The 22,026-nt window shown below is 29.2% G+C and overlaps 2 protein-coding genes across 5 annotated transcripts in view; one reads left to right on the top strand and one right to left on the bottom strand.

Annotated features, from left to right (window-relative positions):
* Positions 1-22,026, top strand: part of LOC147816861 (inositol 1,4,5-trisphosphate receptor-like) — a 310,281-nt gene that overhangs the window by 233,039 nt on the left and 55,216 nt on the right. The gene's annotated exons all lie outside the window — the stretch shown is intronic.
* On the bottom strand, positions 2,358-21,900 carry LOC147816862 (uncharacterized). 2 transcript variants are annotated; one of them, XM_087152004.1, is made up of 10 exons: positions 21,680-21,900; positions 13,576-13,684; positions 8,239-8,263; positions 4,925-6,215; positions 3,611-3,714; positions 3,357-3,448; positions 3,112-3,203; positions 2,860-2,951; positions 2,609-2,700; positions 2,358-2,449 (listed from the first exon to the last, which is right to left on the bottom strand). In XM_087152004.1, exons 2-4 carry the CDS (start codon positions 13,674-13,676, stop codon positions 5,307-5,309), a joined length of 1,035 nt encoding a protein of 344 aa, XP_087008130.1. In that variant the 5' UTR covers positions 13,677-13,684; positions 21,680-21,900; the 3' UTR covers positions 2,358-2,449; positions 2,609-2,700; positions 2,860-2,951; positions 3,112-3,203; positions 3,357-3,448; positions 3,611-3,714; positions 4,925-5,306. The 2 variants fall into 2 exon arrangements, with proteins under 2 accessions (XP_087008130.1, XP_087008132.1); XM_087152006.1 differs by lacking the exon at positions 3,611-3,714.

Genomic DNA, 22,026 nt, shown 5'->3' with positions numbered 1-22,026 from the left:
GTGTCCTTTCCTTTTTTTTATTCTTTTTTTTTTGGCTTTTTTATTTTGGCTTTTTTTTTTTTAGTTCTTTTCTTTGGATTCTCATTTTACTGTCCCCTCTGCTTTGAACACGCTAATTTGAAACATTTACATCTTTTCTACTACTTGAAGAAGGCTAGCTTTCATATTTGTGGGGGGAAAAACTGAATTTTTAATACATAATGAGAATAATAATTCTTCACAGTATGAGATTTTTCTTTTAAATTGTATAACAGAGGGAAAACCAATTCACTAAAATATACTCACTATAATGCACTTAATTTCTCACTAAAATACACTCACTATAAATATTTGCCCTGTTGCATTATCTAATATTTTACATATTTAATTTATAGAATCTTTTAACTTTAGAACTTTATTATTTCTTCCTTAGCTATGAAATTCTAAATAATTTAATTTTTGCAATAATCTTTATCATTGGCTAAGATTTTTTTTAGTATTTCTCACATTCAACTGTTTTGAGTACGCCTGAATATCGTTTCGATTACAGTTTTGAATATTGTTTTTTTTTTTTTAATTTCGATATAATTCTTTCCTTTTGAGGGTCGCAATAAATGGTGGGCATTTTTTTACCCTCTACTCTTTTGGTCATCTGTTAAAATTCTGGCGACATTATGAGTCGCGTGATCTGGTTTACATGTTCATAAAGTACTTCTCACAGTCTTGCTACTAAAACTAAGGGAAGCCCTGACAAAAATCAGAAAATTCATTTGAGGCAAATATTTTTTTTTAACAAAAATTAAAACACATGAGTATTTGTTACACTAAAAAGTTTTCACAGAAATACTTAATTGTAAATTAATAAAAATGACATATCTGTGTTCTGAGGTCATCAAACGTTGTCGACAGAGCAATGTTGGAAGGACGTTGCTACATCAAAGCTTCAATAAGTGAGATTCTACATGAAGATATCACGGTAAGACTGGATTATGGAAACAGTCTTGATTTGAGTTGCATCCAGTATACTTTTGTTCTAAAAAAAGAATATTTTATTAAGATTAAAATTGAATGCCAAGATGAGAAAATGAAACACAGAGTTAAATAAGATAAAAAAGAAAAACATTCCAGATAATGCAATGTGTCAAATTAAATTGAAAGTGTGTAAAAGTAATGCACCAGAAGCGGCAAATCGATATCAAAGAAAACACATTCAAAAAGGATTTAATTAGGCATTTTTGTATGAAATACTGAATACTGAAAAAAAATATCAGTAAAACATTTGGTTTCTCCTTTCTAAGGAATCAATTGAAATATTATTCAAATAAATTATTTTAACCCATTTCAGGCCTGGCATAGAAATTTGATAAAATGTGGTATAATTTTTATTGAAATATGCTTATATTTCAATATGACAAAAAAATATTTTGTGTATGAAAAATTATATTTTATGTAAGAAATAAAATGCTGCGTGTAGTCATCTTTCGCCAAATTAATGAGTAAGCCATTTAGCTGAACGCTTGTGTTTATGAAATTTTTTCACTTATTTACTTTTTTTACCGACTTGCAACTTTAACCCATTGTAAAAACACATGATAAATTTTAAAAGGAATAATCATACATTTTCAAAACATTTCACTTGTCAATAACCATATTAATAAAAAAATATTGATTGAAATGTTGTGTTCACGCAACTTTGGTCGAAAATGAATTAAGAGTTAAAGTGAAATCTTATGTAATATGGCAGGGGTGGCCAACCTGCTGCTCGCCAGCCACATACGGCTCTTTGAAAGATTATTAGTGGCTCTCGATAAATGTACTCGAGTTCCCTTTTCCTTTTTGTGCTATTATATTTAAAAAAAATTATTGTCGTTTAGTTTGTGTTTTAAAATGTATTTTGAATTACTGAGAGCAAATATGAAAAACTAAGTGCAACGTTTTTCAATTCAAGGTGAGTTTTCCATTTCCAATATAATTATGACACAAAAAGCATCTTGAATTAGAATTTATAAAGATGTAGGAAGATCCAGCTCTACAATTAAAATATTAGTTGACGTCGGTTACTGAATTTCGGAGCACTCTTATCACCTCAGCCACAGCTGCTCAATATTTTTTTTAAATAAAAGAGGAAATGGATACTTTCGAGAATAAAAAATTTAGAACTCTTTCGGAGCCCCCGTAACATGGCTCCAAAGCAGATCAAACTCCTTGTCCATATAAAAGAATATGTAAAAAATCTATATATTTTATATAAAAATCTATATCTTCTGCTCTGGAGAAGGGAATATATATTTCAGATAATAATATATATTCCTTTCTCCAGATATGTGGCATAGAAAATTATGAAAAGCATGAGAGAAAAAAAAACAAAATTAAATTACCTCATAAAGATTTGCAATCATGTTTTGGAATTGTTGTAACATGGTTTTACTCTACTTCGGCACAAAAAACTTCAACGATTCAGGATGTTAACCTAAGAATATATAAAAAATCTATATATTTTATATAAAAATATATATCTTCTACTCTGTAGAAAGGAATATATATTTCAGATAATATATATTCCTTTCTCCAGATATGTGGCATAGAAAATTATGAAAAGCATGAGAGAAAAAAAACAAAATTAAATTACCTCATAAAGATTTGCAATCATGTTTTGGAATTGTTGTAACATGGTTTTACTCTACTTCGGCACAAAAAACTTCAACGATTCAGGATGTTAACCTAAGAATATATAAAAAATCTATATATTTTATATAAAAATATATATCTTCTACTCTGTAGAAAGGAATATATATTTCAGATAATATATATTCCTTTCTCCAGATATGTGGCATAGAAAATTATGAAAAGCATGAGAGAAAAAAAACAAAATTAAATTACCTCATAAAGATTTGCAATCATGTTTTGGAATTGTTGTAACATGGTTTTACTCTACTTCGGCACAAAAAACTTCAACGATTCAGGATGTTAACCTAAGAATATATAAAAAATCTGTATATTTTATATAAAAATATATATCTTCTACTCTGTAGAAAGGAATATATATTTCAGATAATATATATTCCTTTCTCCAGATATGTGGCATAGAAAATTATGAAAAGCATGAGAGAAAAAAAAACAAAATTAAATTACCTCATAAAGATTTGCAATCATGTTTTGGAATTGTTGTAACATGGTTTTACTCTACTTCGGCACAAAAAACTTCAACGATTCAGGATGTTAACCTAAGAATATATAAAAAATCTATATATTTTATATAAAAATATATATCTTCTACTCTGTAGAAAGGAATATATATTTCAGATAATATATATTCCTTTCTCCAGATATGTGGCATCGAAAATTATGAAAAGCATGAGAAAAAAAAATTAAATTACCTCATAAAGATTTGCAATCATCTTTTCGAATTGTTGTAACATGGTTTTACTCTACTTCGACACAAAAAGCTTCAACGATACAGGAAGTTAACCTAAGAATATATAAAAAATCTATATATTTTATGTAAAAATATATATCTTCTACTCTGGAGAAAGGAATATATATTACAGATAATAAAATATATTCCTTTCTCCAGATATGTGGCATCGAAAATTATGAAAAACATGAGAAAAAAGAAGCAAAGTTAAATTACCATATAAAGATTTGCAATCATCTTTTGGAAGTGTTGTAACAGGGTTTTACTCCACTTCGACACAAAATAACTAACAACCACACAATGTTTTTTCTTCAGTTCCCCTAGAAAAGGATTACAAAAAGTATAGAAATAAAAATTGCACAAAACAAATAACCACTAACTAAAAAGAGTAAAATTTAAAAATGACTTTAAAAACTGAAATTATATTTATTATTTATTTAAATTATTATATACTGAATTTTAATAATAATTTCAAAATTTACATATATGCATTATAAACTCATGCATAGTTACAGAAATGCTCCTTGAAATCTAAGTTCATAAAATTTCTTGATAAAAGTATCTATTACTTAAAACTTAAATAGTTCGTAAATACAAAATATAAATTCATAATATAAGACCTAACTTTCTATATACAATGCTCATTATAAGCTTTTAAGAGCTCTGAATAAACTTTTGAAAAATCTTAGTGTTATATCAATTTAATCTGAAGAAACAATATGCTTGTTTAATAGAACATTGAAAGCGCAAAATTATTAAAATAATTTTTTCAACATTTACATTGATAACGAAAAGAAGTATTAGATGAGTTTTTATGAGATATGCTTGATTAGAAATATGTCCGATACAGTTTTAATGCTAAATAAGTGGAAACGCCTTTGTGTAACACACTGTTAATACTCCCAAGAGAATTCAGAATCTTCTGGAAAGTTCTTAAATTATATTTTCCCTGAAAATTCTATATTTTCCGTGTCTTCCTAAATTAAAAGTGAAAAACGCTATATATTTAAAAATACTAATGTCTTAAGAAATAGAATACACTGTAGTATCATGACTTTTAAATTAATCTTTACTATTTTTATATAAACACTTTTTGTTAGAAAAAGTATCACCACTATAAGAACTAAGTTTTTATATATATATATATATATATATATATATATATATATATATATATATATATATATATATATATATATATATATATATATATATATATATATATATATATATATATATATATATATATATATATATATATATATATATATATATATATATATATATATATATATATATATATATATATATATATATATATATATATATATATATATATATATATATATATATATATATATATATATATATATATATATATATATATATATATATATATATATATATATATATATATGAAAAGGAAAGAGCTTTAATTTAGTTATTAATTTTTTAAATGCCAAAGATCACATGTAAACGTTTACATTTTATAAGACAAATGAATTTCTAGAATTCAAAATAATAACTTACTAGATTGTTAGACGCTGAACTGGTAACGCAGAGATAGCAACACAGATTAAGACTGTACAAAAATTCATGAAAGAAACAGATCATTCGAATTCCTTATATGCTCTTCAATGTCTTGAAACACATACTGTGGGTATCAGCAGTTGTCAATCTAGAGGCATTGTAGGGTAATGATGTTGCCGACTTCTTGGCGATAACGATGCACAGTGCATTGAGAAGATTTTCCTTCCACTGAAAGAATGCAGGATGAAAGATGCAGGATGAAAGATGCTGGAGACTGAACTTATTTTTACCACCACCACTTTAAAACTTCAGATGAGGAGGAGAGATTATAAAAAGTGATTTTTAAAGAATCCTGGAGACTTGAAAAATGAGAAGGAGGAATTTAAGCAGTGTACTTTCTTGGCATGAGAGGCCTGGTCCTCAGACGGTCGGTGTAGGGTCCCACCTTTAGAAAAGCTGAGCTAGCTTCCGTCAACATGGCCAATCTTGTACTACGTCGTCCAGGATTTCCTGGTCTTCTTCTATGTGGTACAGCTGGAGCAGATGGCTGTGGCTGAGCTGGAGCAGATGGCTGTGGCTGAGCTGGAGCAGATGGCTGTGGCTGAGCTGGAGCAGGTGATTGTGGCTGAGCTGGAGCAGGTGATTGTGGCTGAGCTGGAGCAGGTGACTGTGGCTGTGCGGGAGTTGGTGACTGTGGAAGTGCGGGAGTTGGTGACTGTGGAAGTGCGGGAGTTGGTGACTGTGGAAGTGAGGGAGCTGGTGACTGTGGAAGTGCAGGAGCTGGTGACTGTGGAGCCTGTGGTGGTGGTGTAGCGGAACGGAGTGGTACTGGATCAGGTGACTGTGCTAAATCCTGGACTTTTGACTGTGTTGGTGGTGTAGGCTGGAGAATAGGAGATCCAGGTTGAGAAGAATGTGGAGACGAGACAATATCTGCCTGTGCTGGAGGGAAAGACATGTTTAGGGAATCATGAATAGATCTTCTGAGTTCCTCAGCCCTCTCGTCTATTTCTCTGCCCAGCTGATTTCGCGCTTCTTCGAATGACGCTCCCTGAGACATTCGGTCTATAAATCGGTTTGTGAGCAAGATGGTCTGCTCATGAGCTAGTCTAGTGGCTGTTAGACTAGCTTCCTCGATTATTCTCTGGCGTTCTTCGTTCCTCCTTTTTCGTTCCTCCTCATCTTTGCGCTTTTGATAGAGCTGGGCCTTTCTCCGTTCCTCTTGAGCATACCATGCGTGGACGTTGCGCATGGCCTGAGACTGTTCTCTACCTGCTCGATACTCCCGGACCTAAAAAGAATCCCAGAATTATGATTACGTGTTTCCCTTAAATAACAAAAAAAAAATTGTTAGAAAAATCAAAGAGTGAAAAATAAACAAACTGGTACAACTAGCATTTGTTACATTATCCATAGATAAGGCTGTTTTTCGATTTGCTCTGTCGTAATGTGAAATTATGCTTTTTTGCTAATAATATGCTATTTTTATAACTGCCGTGAGTTTAAAACTGTTAATCATCACTGTTTGGTCAAGTTTAGTCTATCTACAGTTAGTGCTGACTACGCTTATATTCACAATGGCTCAAAACGTTAATATGGAGAAAAATCACAGTTTTGTGCAGAGCATTAGTAGTCTATTTTTTTTTAATATTTAGAGTCTTACTCCAATGCTGCATTATTTGGGCTCTTTAAAATTTGAAAAAGAAACTGAGAATAGGGCAGAGATTTTGATAATTCTCAAATAGGTGGTCACCAAATTGGATATTTTCGAAAAAAAGATAAATAACTTTTAAAATATTTAATTTATTTATCCATTCTAAAGCCCAGAAAATTCTTCACGGCAAGATTATATATATATAGTTTGAGCCGTGATGGCTCAGAGGATAGTACGTTCGTCATTCACAGAGGTGAACTGGGTTCGAATCCCAGCGATGGCTGGTCTATGCGAATTCCGCATCCGGATTGCACCGACCATAGTGCTTGTGTAAAATATCCTCAGTTTTAGATGGATCATGAGTTAGAAAAGCTTCTGTTTCATTACTATTTCTGAAGTTCTTTTTAGAGTTTTCTCCATTTCTTGGACTAAACTAAAGAGTGTCCCAAGATAAACGCAAAATTTGAATTTGCCGGTTTCTTTTATGCAGTAAACTGCTGACAACTCTGAAAAAAGAACAGTTTGACAGCTGAGAGTTAGTAAAAATGGAGGGTTCAAGACGGTGCCATACAGCCAGTGAAACAATTCAATTACTGCATGAGACAGTTCCTGGTAGCTTACTCCCTCGTTTCGATGATAAGAATTTGCCCTTAAATCGTGTTATTTAACTCCATTAGATTACTTCTTATGGGGTTATTTAAAATCAAAGGTTAATAAGCCCACCCATTCATTACAAGAGGAAATTAAACACTGCATCAACAAAAATCAGCCACAATTGTACAAAAGGAGAGGAAAAATTTCAACAAAAGAGTGCGTATGGGCCAGCAAAGCCGTGGAGGCCGATGTGTTACCATAAATAACACTATCCTATGTACTTTATGATTTCAATGCAAACATAACAATCAAAAGGCCTAGAACAGTGTTTTCTATTTAATTCAAACATTGCGTTAATTTTGGGACACCCTTTATTATCTTAAAACTTTTGACTAAACTATTCTATTTCCCAAATATGGAAGGTGCCCAACACTGTACAAGTTTTTCATTTTATTCTGGCAATTAAAAAAAAAGTTTAGAGATATCTGTAAAACAGCTGACTTATTTAGAAATAATGCATTCGTTACAAGAAGAAAATAATCAAACATGTTACAGCTAATCGTCCCATTAAGGAAAAAATAGAATTCGTTATTTTAGATTTCATTATTTATTAAATAGATTTCATTATTTTTTTAATTTAGTTTGCTTGAGAGTTCCTTTTGTGAAACTTATTAAAATACAATCTGTCTAATATTTCATTCACAAATTGAAAAAAGGTGTTAAAAACTATTTCAACATTTATTAAAAATTAGGGGTCAAAATGTCTTATTTTTATATTATTATTCATCTTTATCATTTATTTTTAGTCTGGACAATGTTTTGAAAAAATTAATTGAAATTTTGTTGCTTAGGAAATTAGAATAAATCACCGCCTTCAGATTTGCACTTATTTTAGAATTTATTCCATAAAACTCGTAGCATAATTTCTTGGAAAATTATTTTTATAAAATAATATTAAAATGATTATTTCATTTAGTATGGCTTTTAATTTTAATAATTTAACAACCGTTTTATTTAAAAGTCAGCAACTATTGTTAAAAACAAGTAATGAAAATTATAAACTTACTTTTTCTGGCGTTTCTAAGCCTTTCCTGCAAAAAGAAAAATAGAAAATTCTTAAAAAGCCTTTAACTATATATATATATATATATATATATATATATATATATATATATATATATATATATATATATGCAATTAATAGTTCTAAAAACAAATTAACAAAGGATAACTAACAAAAAAATGACATAACAATTAATAATTAGTAATAGTTAACAAGAAATCACAAAATCATAAAAATTATTGTAAAAAAAACTAGCAGTTAATAACTATTAAAAACAAGCTAACAATCAATAACTATCAAAAAAATAACTGTTATTAACTAATAAAAAATTAGTCGAAAAAAACAATCCCTTTATAAACGTGCTTTTGTAGTACACATTATTTTATTTCACATTCAAAATTATTATCATAAACTATTTAACACAGTGTATTATAATTAAGTAATTAACTTAAACTAATTTTCTTCATTGTGTGCCGTCAAATTGCGAAATCGTTAAAAGTGTGCCGCCACAAAAAAAAAGGTTGAGAATCACTGTAGTAAGTAAACTTGGTTTGCAGTAAAGAGAATGGTTGTTATTTACACACTCATTTCATTAGTTTATTAAAAAAAAAGTATAATTTATAAAACTGAAAAAAGGAACATTTAGGTTTAAAATAAGGGAATTATTATCATCTATCAAAAGGTACCTCTAGATAGAATCGAGTTAACATGTCTTATATAATAGTGATTCGGAGTTTTTAATATTTATAGTGGTAGTTACGCCACAAAAATGCCCCTAATTAAACAATTTTTTTTTTTCAATTTTTTACAATACTTTTTCAGCTCTCATCTCACGAGATAACTTTTGTCCTTTTTTAATTATTAGTTAAGGGGGTAGGTGCACGCAGAAGAAATCCTATCTCGATAATGTTAAAATTACCCAATTTTGATGTACCTTTTTTAAAAAAGTATTGAACATTTTTAAATAATTTTTTTTTCTATTCATTATATGCATTCTTCTACACACTTTAACAGAGCTTTTGCAATTTGGAGCTTTCATTATTTTAAAAAAAAATAAAATCCACATTCATACAGGATTTTCATAAAAAGTTTGAAAATTTTACTACACATGCAGCCACAAAATATATGTCAATGTATATAGTCAAAATTCCCTTGGTTAAAATGCTTATATATACACGGAGAAACAGTGTGTAAAATTTAATCACATTAGGATGAGTAGTTTTTGAGAAAAGGTACATTTTATGCTAAAAATCATGGGTTTGAGAAAAACAACATTTAGTAAAAAAAGTATTAATATTTAACTCCTGACATCAATTTATATTAGATTTTAAAAATAATCAACAAGAATGTGTTTTGAATAATATATATCTGGTATTTGAAAACTCTATCTTTTCTAGTTTTTTTAAAAAATTCAATTATCCGGTCTTAAATGAACACATTACAGGCAGTCGTTACGGTTCAAATAATGTAAGTAAGATATAACTTTACTTTGATACATCTTTACAAAAACCTATTTACTTTTTATATTTTTTTATAATTATTTCATGCAATATTTCTAACATTTTAACCAGATACTTTTCAATTTGAAGTTTTTATTAGAATTTTAAAAAATTCAAAGACATGCTCAGATGCAAGTCCTTGAACTTGCCTAGAAAACTTAAGTTTTATGCTCTTGTTTTTGCAAGTTGAGCATAACACAGAATCATTCAAACAATTAGATAATAAATTTAAATTAATTATTTCATTTGCATTTTTATTTTTCAGAAATGAATCATAATCATTTGCATGTTTATCCAGTTTGATTTTTGACGCCGATTCATTCAACTCAATGCTTGTAGATGAACACGCTGTTTTGCAATGAATACCAAACGCTTTCCCTTTTTTAAACACTCGTTGACCGCTTCGCGGCATATTTATAACTAAATAGTTAATAAATAATATAAATATGAATGCAAAAAGTTCAAATTAATGCGAAAATAATCTGAAAAAATTGCAGTTAGAAGAAGCAAATTTCAGAAAACAACAAAATTTTGAACTTCGTAAAAAGAAGCAATCAATCGATCAATAAACTCATTACACCTCAATTCTTTTTATAATTGTTGTTGTCAAACAAAATAAAATAATAAATTTAATTCTATTTGAGTTTAAAGCTGGCCTAAACTTATTTTCAAGGAAATGAGAAGAATCCAAGGTTTAGTTTCGGTTTGGGTGGGCGTGGCAGTTTCGGTTTGAAACCTTGTTTACTATTTTTAAAAATTTTTTAAAAATACTTCTAATTTGGATAGAATAAAAATGTAAACGCCATTTTTTAAGAAAAGAACTGTATTTTAAGAATCTGCAAAAAAAGAAAAATGCATTTTTTAGTCGATTTACTAAAGCCCTCACTCTTGTAGTTTTTATATTTGAAATTTCTAAGTCGAATGACATGCATGAAATGACACTTAATCCAAAGAATAAAAGTTAAATAGTTGCAAGGTCGATTACATCATATCGACATTATTTTGAAAAAAATTAACTACTCTGGTTCAATGAAACAATTATCAATGAATCATTAACATTCTTGTTTCCTTATTACGAAATATTAGATCACGATTTGTGTTCATATTTTCTTCAAAACATGTGTTAAAACTATTATTATAAGCTATTTAAGTAGAAAAATCCTAATGTAAGAAAAAGAACAATTTCAGAGATGATGATTCTGAAAATAGCATGGTTTTCGAATCGATGACGAAATAAGGCATATCGAGCATTTTCTTGAGATGCTATTTTTTTTAATTGTGCTAAAGTTGATAAATAATATTAACAACTTTTTAAACAAATTTTTTCAATATTATCCTTTTTAAAAGGGCAACTTTCCAAAAGTTAGAGGGCGAGAATCAAATAGACGTCAAGATAAAATTTTATAATATTTACCGCAATTTTTTGTTCATTTAAAAAACAAAGCAAAATGTTATATTTTTTGCTGTGCACCCATACGCGTTTACTTTTTATTACTCAAATAAATACGAAACAATAAAAACGACTATCTTCACTTTTTATTGCAATTTTTCCAAAAAAATAGTATGCTTAGTAAATAATCAGTTATTCTGAGTCAAACAATTTCGATTAGCAGAATATTTTTAATTTCTTAACAAGATTTAATTCTCAGTTAGTTGACAATTATTCTTTCAATAAAAACTTGACAATAGTTTAAAGAAATCTTACTTTAAAGGGAAATATAAATTAAAGTACTAAAACAATTGATTTGCATAGTAAGGGAAAAATAATGTACGTGGTAGCTTAAAGAATAAGATTTTGAGAAATGTTGCAATTTAATTAAATAGTTGGTAAAATAACTCCGCAGAACAATCGTAGACCGGTAGTTAACAAATTTATTTTAAGATAAAGAAGATAGATAAGACGTTGAGAAATTTTAAGATGCTTAAAAATGTTGACTACGTATTTTATTAATAATTATAAAATATATATTCAAGAAATTGATAAATAAATTACTCCAAATTTATGCAAACGTTGCTTTTAAAAAAACAAGCTAAAAAATAAAATAAAAAAGAACTGATAAATAATCGCATTCCATCATAAACATACTTTTATAAAACTCAATATTCTTTGAATAAAGTGTTTTATTCAAATCTCTTCATTAAATTACGAATAAATTTTTAGACTACTAAGAAAGAAACATCGTATTTTATAATTAAAAAAAAAAGATTAGCAATCGAATATTAGCGAAAAAAATATGAAGGAAATTCTCTTTGCGCGCGTAAGTCAACTTCCTCGTAAGTTAATCGCATTTAAATATTAATCGTCCCATTTAAATATTTTTTCACTGTCACTAAAACAATTTTTTAAATTAATTTTAATTTTTCTCGGCATCTACCTAATAAAAACTGGTGAAACTTTAAATTGTGCATTAGAAAAAATACGTAGTTTAATATGGTATAAAAAAGGGATTAGGCTGAATATGGTAATGTATAAATGTATTAATAATAAATAAGTTTTGCATACTAAATAACTTTTCGTGTGGAAATTACAGGAATCGAATGTTTCACAAAAAAAAATTATAATTAGATTATTTTATAACTGTAAATAAGTAAATGAAAAATAATTTTGTAAAAAATTTAAAAAAGCCAAATAATAACATTGTACAAAATCAAATTTTTTTTTTACCAATTCTTAGAAGTAACTTTGTTTTACTTTGTGAATGCTTTTGCTTAATAAGTGCTTACCTTTTTGCTTGCAAATAGGACAAAACATCCACTTAAGGTTTAAAAAACATTGTAGTCGCATAATATCAAATAAAAATACAAATGCTTACAGCAATAACACTTTGACGTATAAATTTTATTAAACATTATTCTCGCATCTTTGGCGATCAAATATTTAATTCTGGCGAGCTAGTTTCATCTTTTGAAACTGAGTTTTAACTTAAACTATTTTCACTTAGAATATCATTTGGAAGTGATTTGAAATCTGCATTTTAATTTAGTACTGATACTGACATATTCATTAATACTGATTCCTTCATTTTTTATCTACAAAACCATTACTAAAGGAATTTTGAAATCTTCAGACATCCTTCCAATTGACTTGATATTATAACTATTACACTAACAATGGCAATAATTATTGTAATACAATTATTTATTCCTTAATGGATACTTCCTTAATTCATACTAAGTTTGTTTTCGTAAATTTAAAGTAGAGGAAAGACAAAATTTCAGTTAGGCTGGTAATTATTAAGTTTGGAACGATTAGCTTCATGCCTTTTCTTATTATTATGAATGAAAAAAAAATTATTATCGAAAAACATTATAAAACAGTGGATAGAGCGTTCGCCTTCCAATGAGACGAACCGGGATTGAATCCCAGCAATGGCTGGCGGTTACGAATTTCGCATCTGGCTTGCACCGACCACAGTGTTGACGTAAAATATCCTCAGTGATAAACGGATCATGTATTAGAGTCCCTTTGTCATCAGGATAATCGTGGGAGGTTCTCGTGATTTTCCTCTCCATGCAACGCAACGGCGAGTTAGTTTCCTCAAAAAGTCCCCCACGAAGCCAAATTTCCCCCAATACTTGATCCAGAAGTTTCCTTGTCTTCTGGATTGGGCTCAAAATAACAAGGCTACGGAGTTGTAGTCGTAAACCCAAAATTGGGTCGGCTGCTCAACGACGGTTATAATATATATATATAAGGGCTTAAAAGTGTTTGGAAGCCAGTCATACTTATTTGTAATACTGTAGTAATAGGTACCTAGTATACTATACATAGATACTAAGATAATAGGTTTTTTAAACCCCTAAAACTGATAGATACGAACAAGGTTTCTAATCTTCATACCTTTTTTTACGTTGACCCTCCTGTCCAGAACCAGAAGGGCCTGAGGACGCTGATCCAGAGGGAGCACTTGAGCCCCCGGCCAAATCGTGAGATCTTTTCATTCTGATATCTAAAAATATCAAAAATGTAACTACATAAGTAAATTAAAAAATTTATTAAGATCATTCATTTAATATAATAAATTTTTGACACTATAAAATGATGAAAGGAAGGAAGCAAATAATATCTGGTCAACAATTAGTTGATTGTATCTTCAGTAATTGATATCAATCATTATTTATAAAGATTTGTATTCTTGACACAGATTTGGACAATACTTTAATTTTTAAATAAAAATATAAAAATAAAAGCAGAAAAATGACATAGAATATTTTTGATTAATCGTTTTTGTTTCTATTACCACTTGCCAAGTCAGCAAGTCTGCTTGGGAAATTAAGCGAAGGCAGAGGGTATGTTTCTTGTTTTTCAGTGGCGCCATTTGGGGTCAAGAATACATCAGCCACATACGTCGCAGCCCGTTTTGCAAAGCACACCCATTCTAATATTCATTCATTCTTCCACAGATAGTAGTTTCGATCTGGGCGATCAATCAGTGCCCCCAGAGATATTAATTTGTTACGGGAACTTGGAGAGCTTTGTGACCTTGACAAATTTAAATTGCACCGGTCACCAATTAATGCACTGGGTTCGAAATCTCGCTCTCAGGAACAAGAGTCCAACGTCCTACCAATCAACCTATCCCGGCCCTTAATTATTCTAATCAACACTAAAATCTAAATGATACAAAAATGCTTTATAAATAAGCGAGATACAAAACTTACATTTTTCGTTTTTACCTTTATCGTTTTAACCTTTTTCGTTTTTAAGTTTTTCGTTTATTTTCGTTTTTACAAAACTTACAGTTTTCGTATTCATGCATTTTTAAAAAAATGCATGAATACGAATCATGATTCTGGAAATCAGGTGAAGACAAGTCACGATGTTTGAATTTTAAATTGAGTAAATATAAATCGTGATGTGCAATTGTAAAGTATGTGAATAGAAATTACGTTGTTTTATTTTTAACCCACGAAATATTGAATCATGGATGCGTGATTTTCAAACCACATGAATACAATCGCATCAATATGAGTAGCTGAAAATAAGATTTGAAACACATGTGAAGTAATGAATCGTGAATCGCGTTCTACTTTATATAATACTACTTTAATACAAATTTTTATATGAATCATGTCCATACGCGAAATGTAATTTGTATATATATATATATACAGTTAGTCAAAAAAGTCTGCGTACATTAACAAAAGTAATATCAAACTCGAATTTAAAGTGCGAAAAAAACGGTTTTTTAAAATTTTATTATTTTAAATCTTTAACGTCAGTTAGTAACTTTAAAATTATTTGACAAAAATATTTTCATGCCCAATAATTTATGCAGACTAATTTTTAAAAGATAATTGGACAAAAATCAAGGCCAATAAAGTTTGCGTACAAGCCAGAAAGGGCGGGGAATTTCTTATCTTAATTTTAAACTTCAAACTTGAGAATGCGAATCGGATTACACTTTCAAGGTCATTGAGCTTCAAATCTATTTTCGAGTTAATGGGAAGATGCTAGTGCTATTTTCTTTGACGAAAATGTCACTTAATAAGGAAATTCCTTTAGCTACAAGACAGTTAATTATAAAATTGAGAGATGAAGGTAAAACTCTTCGCTATATTGGTAAAATAGTTGGGAGGCCTCATTCTAGTGTGCAAAGAGTTATTCAGAACTACCTTGATACTGGAAATCTTGCTGTAAAACCAAGATGTGGAAGACCTACGAAGCTTACTCAGAGAGAAGAAAGAAAAATTCCTTTACGAATTAAGCAAAATCCTTAACTTTCTGCTGCAAGTATAACAAAAGATATTTTTTTAACAAGCAATAAGGAAATTTTCCCTGATTATCACGGACGCAAATCTAGGTCTAAGCCATACATTTCTAAGACGAATCGAATGAAAAGAATTGCTTTTGCAAAAACTTATTTGAACTCCTCGGCAGATTATTGGAACAGTGTAATTTGGTCAGATGAAAGTAAATTTAAAATATTTAAAATCAATGGAGAAAACCGGGAACACAACTGAATCTGAGAAATTTAAATCCAACTGTTAAATATGGAGCTGGTGGAGTGATGGTATGGGGGTGTATGTCTTCGAATAGAGTTGGAAATTTACATATTATTGATAAAGTCATGGACAGGTATGTTTATTTGGATATTTTGAAGAAAAATCTAGCAGAAAGTGCTCGAAATTTAAACCTTTCTAATACCTTTATTTTCCAAAAAGACAACGACCCTAAACATACTGCTGAAATTGTGAAGGAATATCTTCTCTGTCACACTCCGCCATAACCTCCAACTGCTACGGAATTTCCGTAGTTTCAGAAATCTTTTCAGACGGTAGCAAAATTAATGTCTTAATATTTAAAAAAAATTAATTTTAGCGTAACTTGTCCACTATTACTTATAAAAGTGCAGGCCATAAGGCTAGATTCTTAAGTTCTGATAAAAGTTTTATGAGAGATCCATTTGCTTTAAAAATTTCTACTTTGGTTCGCTACCACTAGAAAGAATTATTTTCAAAATCCTCATAAGTTGGAGGGTATGCACTCCGCGACCAACTCCTCCACAGTCACCAGACCTTAACCTGATTGAACATTTGTGGGCAAAATTGGACAAACGAATTCGAAAACACAATATTACTTCCCGAAATGAGTTAATATGCATACTGCAGGAAGAAAGGGCGAAATTTACGTCAGATGAGGCACAGAAACTAGTCCAGTCAATGCCTAGACCTCTGCAAGCTGTTTTAAATAAAGGGTACGCAACAAAATATTAAAATAACGCTAAAAACTTATTTTTCATTTTTTTCTTAAGTGTACGCAGACTTTATTGGAGTGTATTGCTGTGTTTTTTTCGTAAAAATTTTTTTTTTGAAAGAGTTTTTAAAATATTGCACTTTTATTTTCGCTCTTTATTGTAGCTTACAATTGTGTGCTATTGCAGGAAAAAAAAAATCATACTGATTAAAATGTTCTTTGATGTTTAAAGTGCTATATATATATATGTATTATTATAGCGATCAATGTATTATTATAGCGATTTTTCACTTACGGTCTCTTTTCTTTATGGTGCTTCTGTGTACGTCACCGCTTCAGGAAAGCATTTCCGACCCCACATTGCTATATGATTTCGAGTCGTCAGGATGCCCCCTACCCCTCTTAGAAGTTCTGAAACGCTTAACTGAGACACCCTGTATATATATATATATATATATATATATATATATATATATATATATATATATATATATATATATATATATATATATATATATATATATATATATATATATATATATATATACACACACACGGGGACTGATCGACTTTCGTAATGAAATTTAATTGCGATTCGCAGTGAGTAAATCGGATGATATGATTTAAGATTCGGAAAACATGTAAAGTCCTAAACCATGTGATTTGTTAATCGCGATGGCAATTCGGCTTGCAAATTTCGAATTGCAAAAAAATTCGAATTGCGACATAAGAATTCAAAGAGAATAAAACCGAAGAAATAAATTTCGCCTAACGATTAAATTACACGCGAAAGGTTAAACTTCGGATATTATTAATGAAGTATATAATATAATGCGAGTAATTATTTCATAACGAGTGGAAACGAAATCTACACATGCGTTAACATTTCGTCAGTGAAATGGGGGGGGGGGAATCAAAATTGAGATCATTCGTATAGGGGATAGGGAGGAAAATTCGCTTTACAAACTTTGCTTTTCTTCAACTCATAGTGGGCGTTGAAAAATCGCGTTGTCGTAGGTAGATACTTTATTTACGTCGCAGTAGAGCTGCACAATGAGCTATTGGCGACGGTCTGGGAAACATCCCTGAGGATGATCCGAAGACATGTCATCGCAATTTTGATACTCTGCAGAGGGGATGGCTCTCCTGCTTTGGTAGCCCGACGACATCTGCGCTGGAAGTTAAGCACTTTTCGGTAGAACAGATTAACGGGGACCGATACCACGCATCCTCTGTCCCTATGCAGGCTGATCAAAGTGGTCACCCACCCGCTACTCACCGCAGCCAGTGATGCTTGATTTCGGTGTTCGACTGGGAACTGTGTCTTTACGATCCTGTAGGACCATGTTGACATAAATAAGAAAAAACTGAACTTTTTCAATGATTAATTTTTAATCTTTCCTAAAGATCTTAAAATAGGAAAAAATTGAATTCTGCAGAAATTACCAGAATTTCGATACTGAAATATGATAGAAACACCAGAATCCAGTTATTTTACAATAACTTGTCAAACTTTAAAATTCAACTGATTTTGCATTTGGCGTTAATTTTAATTCCGTTATATTTTTGCTACAGTATATCCAAGGAAATAATGAAATATGGTTCTCCTTTTTTGAATAAATCTTGCAAAAAATAAGTTTTTACGCACTTTGTCACAACTTTATCATCCCTTCCTCTTAGAGAACAAATATGGAATTATGTATGAAAAACTAGCAAAAAAATTTAAAAGTTTCGAAACTTTTTAAAAGCTATAATCCAAGTTACATTTTTTTGTTAGATCTTTAAATACTCCATAGTTTTCATATTAAATGCATTTGTTCAAACAAGTACAATAATTAAAATTCAAAATATTTTGTAAACATTTTTTTTCCAGTTTTTTCCGAGAAAGAAAAATTTTCAAATTAACAAAAGCTCGAAAAAGCAAACTGCTCACAAAAACACTGTAAAAATTGCTCGTCGTTTTGCATCACATAAAAAGTGATTTAAACGTGCAATATCTTAAATTAACTGGAATAATATAATAAAATAACTCAATTAGGTATAATACAATAAAATACAAGCAATAAAATAACACAATATAGTAATATAATAAATTATAAGTATACCTATTATTTTTTATACACCACCTCAATATTTGCTTTCAAAGAGGGGGGACAAAGTATCTGTATGTAATTTAATAACTTAGATTAATATGCTTAAGAAATATTCATAGCTATTTTCATTTACACACAAATAAACTCTCGGAGGTTCCAATTTCCCAAATTATCTATCAGTAATCAGAAATACAATAAGACAGAAATATATTCATTTAGCGATAAAATTAGCGCAATTTTAAGGTGTATGTACTATTTAATTCTATATAGTTAGATAATATTAACAAAAATACACATGGGTTTCTAATTACATATAAAAAAATAACATTTTTAGATAAAAGTTAATACGTTTCCAACTATACATTTTCATTATGGTTTAATGGGAATTCTTGATGGTTCAGCAGTAATATACCATCAAAAAAATTCTGATTTTTATGTTAGTCCGTCATAAATCATTCCTACATTGGGATGATGGTGGTTCATGATCGTTCCAACATTTGATTTCTAAGAAACTATGATGGAAATTTTTGATAGTTCAACATGAACAAACCATCAAAACAAGTTGATATTCTTATGTTGGACCATCATAAATCAGTCCGAATTTTTACATTGGGGTGATGGTTACTTATGTTAGTCACCATCAAAAATATAATGGTTCATGATGAAATTATTGATCGTTACCATCAAGATCATGTTAGTCCTTCAATAGAAAAACATCTAAAATTTCAACTTTGGTACAACATTAGAAAATTTGATTTCATGGAATCAATGGTCAAGATTTTCTTTAAATTCGAACTAGTCCATATTATTTTGTCATTCCGCACTAAAACCACTAAAAATTTCTGCCCACTGCATTTCATGTTTGAGTTTACGTTCTTTTGCTTTTCCATGCGGTGAGAAGATCTTAGTTTCTTAATAGTTTGTTGGTAGTAAAAAGGATGAGATTTCCTTCCTTAAAAAACTCTTTTTCTATCAAATCGTTTGTTTTTTATTTATTTGTTTTGCTAGAGCTGATTAAGGGGTAGAAAAAAAATTATCATAGAATTAATTGCAGACACCAAAATTTTAAACTCTTAGTAGTTGAGAGGAAGAACTAATTAGTTTTACACAAATTAATACGGAATTTCTTAAAAAGCGTAATTTTTATTATTCAATCGTAAAATCGCAATCTTCACTATGAAATGGTAACAGCTACCTGACTTAGCATGCTTATTTGAAAACTAAAATTTAGAATAAACTCTTCTCTGTACAAAATTCCAAACATATATTTGGTTTCTCTGAACGAAACTCTAAATATATATTTGGTTTCTGTGTACAAAATTCGAAACATATACATTTGAATACTAATTTGAAAGTGCAAATAGTTTACAAGATTTTCACAATTCTTTTCTGAGTATCAAAGCTTCAAATCCTTTATTTTATCCCTATGTTGTAAAATGAACAAAAACCGAGAAAATTATAAGTATATTCATTAAAAAATCTTAATGTAAGTGGTATTCAGAATTGAATAATAACATTCGTTATAATTCCATTGTCTTCGGGCTAACCGATAGAAGTTTCCGTGGTTTCGTGAAACGCAAATGCGGGTTAGTTTCATCCCGATGCTTAATACAAGAGTTTCCTTGTCTTCTGGATTGGGTTTGAAATTACATGGCTACGGAGTTTATCATCGATAGTCGTAAACTGAGAATTGGGTCGGCTATTCAACATCGGTTATTAAATAAAATATTCATTCCTTAAAATTGGAGCTGTTCCGAAATCAAACTGAAACGTATTTTGTTATCACCTTTTTTTTATTTTGAAAAACATTAAAAAAATTATGAGACGTGTTCATTACTTGAATTAATTTTGTTAAGATAGGATTTAATAAAACAACTCGTCTAAAACTATTAAAATTGTTTGCTCACTGAAATTCAGATTTGAGTTTTCTTTAGCTTTTTCATTAGGAGAGAAAATTAAGTATTAAAATATATTGTTGGAAGATACGATTTCTTTGTTATCAAATGTATTTTGTTTCTCTTTTATTTATTTCAGAATTTTTACGGAAGTACGCAAAAAAAAAATATTATTACTCAAAGACTAATCGACTAAGAAATCGTATTAAGGAAAAAAATTAATTTTTTGAACCTCAACGTGTCTTCGATTCGATTGTGGAACAACTGGAGCAGTGGTTCCAAATCCAAATTATCCAATTTATTAATCCAAAGGTGTTTCGCGGAACCTTGGGGTTCCTTGGAAAAGTTATAGGGGTTTCGAAAATTAGGTTTTTTGAAACCAGTAAGAATTATAGTTTAATCCATAATTTATTTAACATTTTTTTTTAATTTCTTTAGCTGAATTTATGAAAAATGTCAATAAAAAAGAAGCAAAATTTCAATAAAAATTTCAATTGCAATAAACTGAATAAATTACGTAAAAGATTCTCGTTATGAAAAAATTCTAGTTTTTCCATTCAAAAATAAAATAATAAAATTCACCAATAATATATTATATTTCTCTGATGACCATTTATAACGTATAAAATTCAAAACTGTAATTCAGCTTTTAAATTCGTTTCCATCATATGAATACAACAAAAATTAAATTCATAACATTACATCTTTCATTTTTCACAATAAATATTTTCAAACATGCTAAAGCAGAGTAGCAGAATTTATTATATATAGATTTTATTTATTTATTTATTTCTGCGCTAAAATTAAGTTTATTTTGTACAGACCTAAATTAAAAATCTTATAACTATTAAAACTATACTTTAATTTGTTTAATAAATTATAGAATACTAAAATGAAATGACGTTGATTTTACTCTAATCTAATTAAAATATGAATTAAATTTATATGAACATTTTTGCACTAAATGACACTATAAAGCCATATTCTCCCTTTTAGTTTTTTAGTATTTCGGACAATAAAACCTTTTAGATTCAACCTTTGAGTTAAAATTTAAACTCTAGCGAGCACTATGCGATTAATTTCACTTTGAAAAAGACTTAAAAAAGAAAAACTTATATTTTCTACTAGTACTAATATATATATTTGTGATAATAATAATTTGTAATAATAATAATACCAGTATATATATATAATTGATATTGGGGAATTGCATTTTAAAATAAATATAATAATTTGCACTTTAAAATGAAATGTACTTACAGTCAGAAAAATTAAATCAAGCTGTCGAAATTCAAAAGATTTCTTTTGTAACGATAATATCTCAAGTAAGCAAACGCAATTCAAAATTTTTAGCAAACAGAGAGAAATAAAATTGTGAATGCTTAAAATACTTTAAAGGGTTACCAGATTAAGTATAACGAAGCCAAATTTCACCCAGTTGGCTATGTTTGCATACTTCAATTGGCGAAATCAGATAAAAAAGCGATTACTTTTTACAAAACTTTCAAGACTCTAAATTCGGACACATTTTATAATTTTTTAAAAAAAATCTATTCTTTGCATTGATTTTAAACAGTACAGTCGTAAAAAATCTTTTGGTTGAGAAC

This window comes from Parasteatoda tepidariorum, chromosome 1 (assembly GCF_982258835.1).
Source record: "Parasteatoda tepidariorum strain Cologne lab strain chromosome 1, Ptep-v5.0, whole genome shotgun sequence".
NCBI lineage: Eukaryota > Metazoa > Arthropoda > Arachnida > Araneae > Theridiidae > Parasteatoda > Parasteatoda tepidariorum.
The sequence above is the reverse complement of the archived record's forward strand: the minus strand, read 5'-3'. Positions and strand labels throughout refer to the sequence as shown.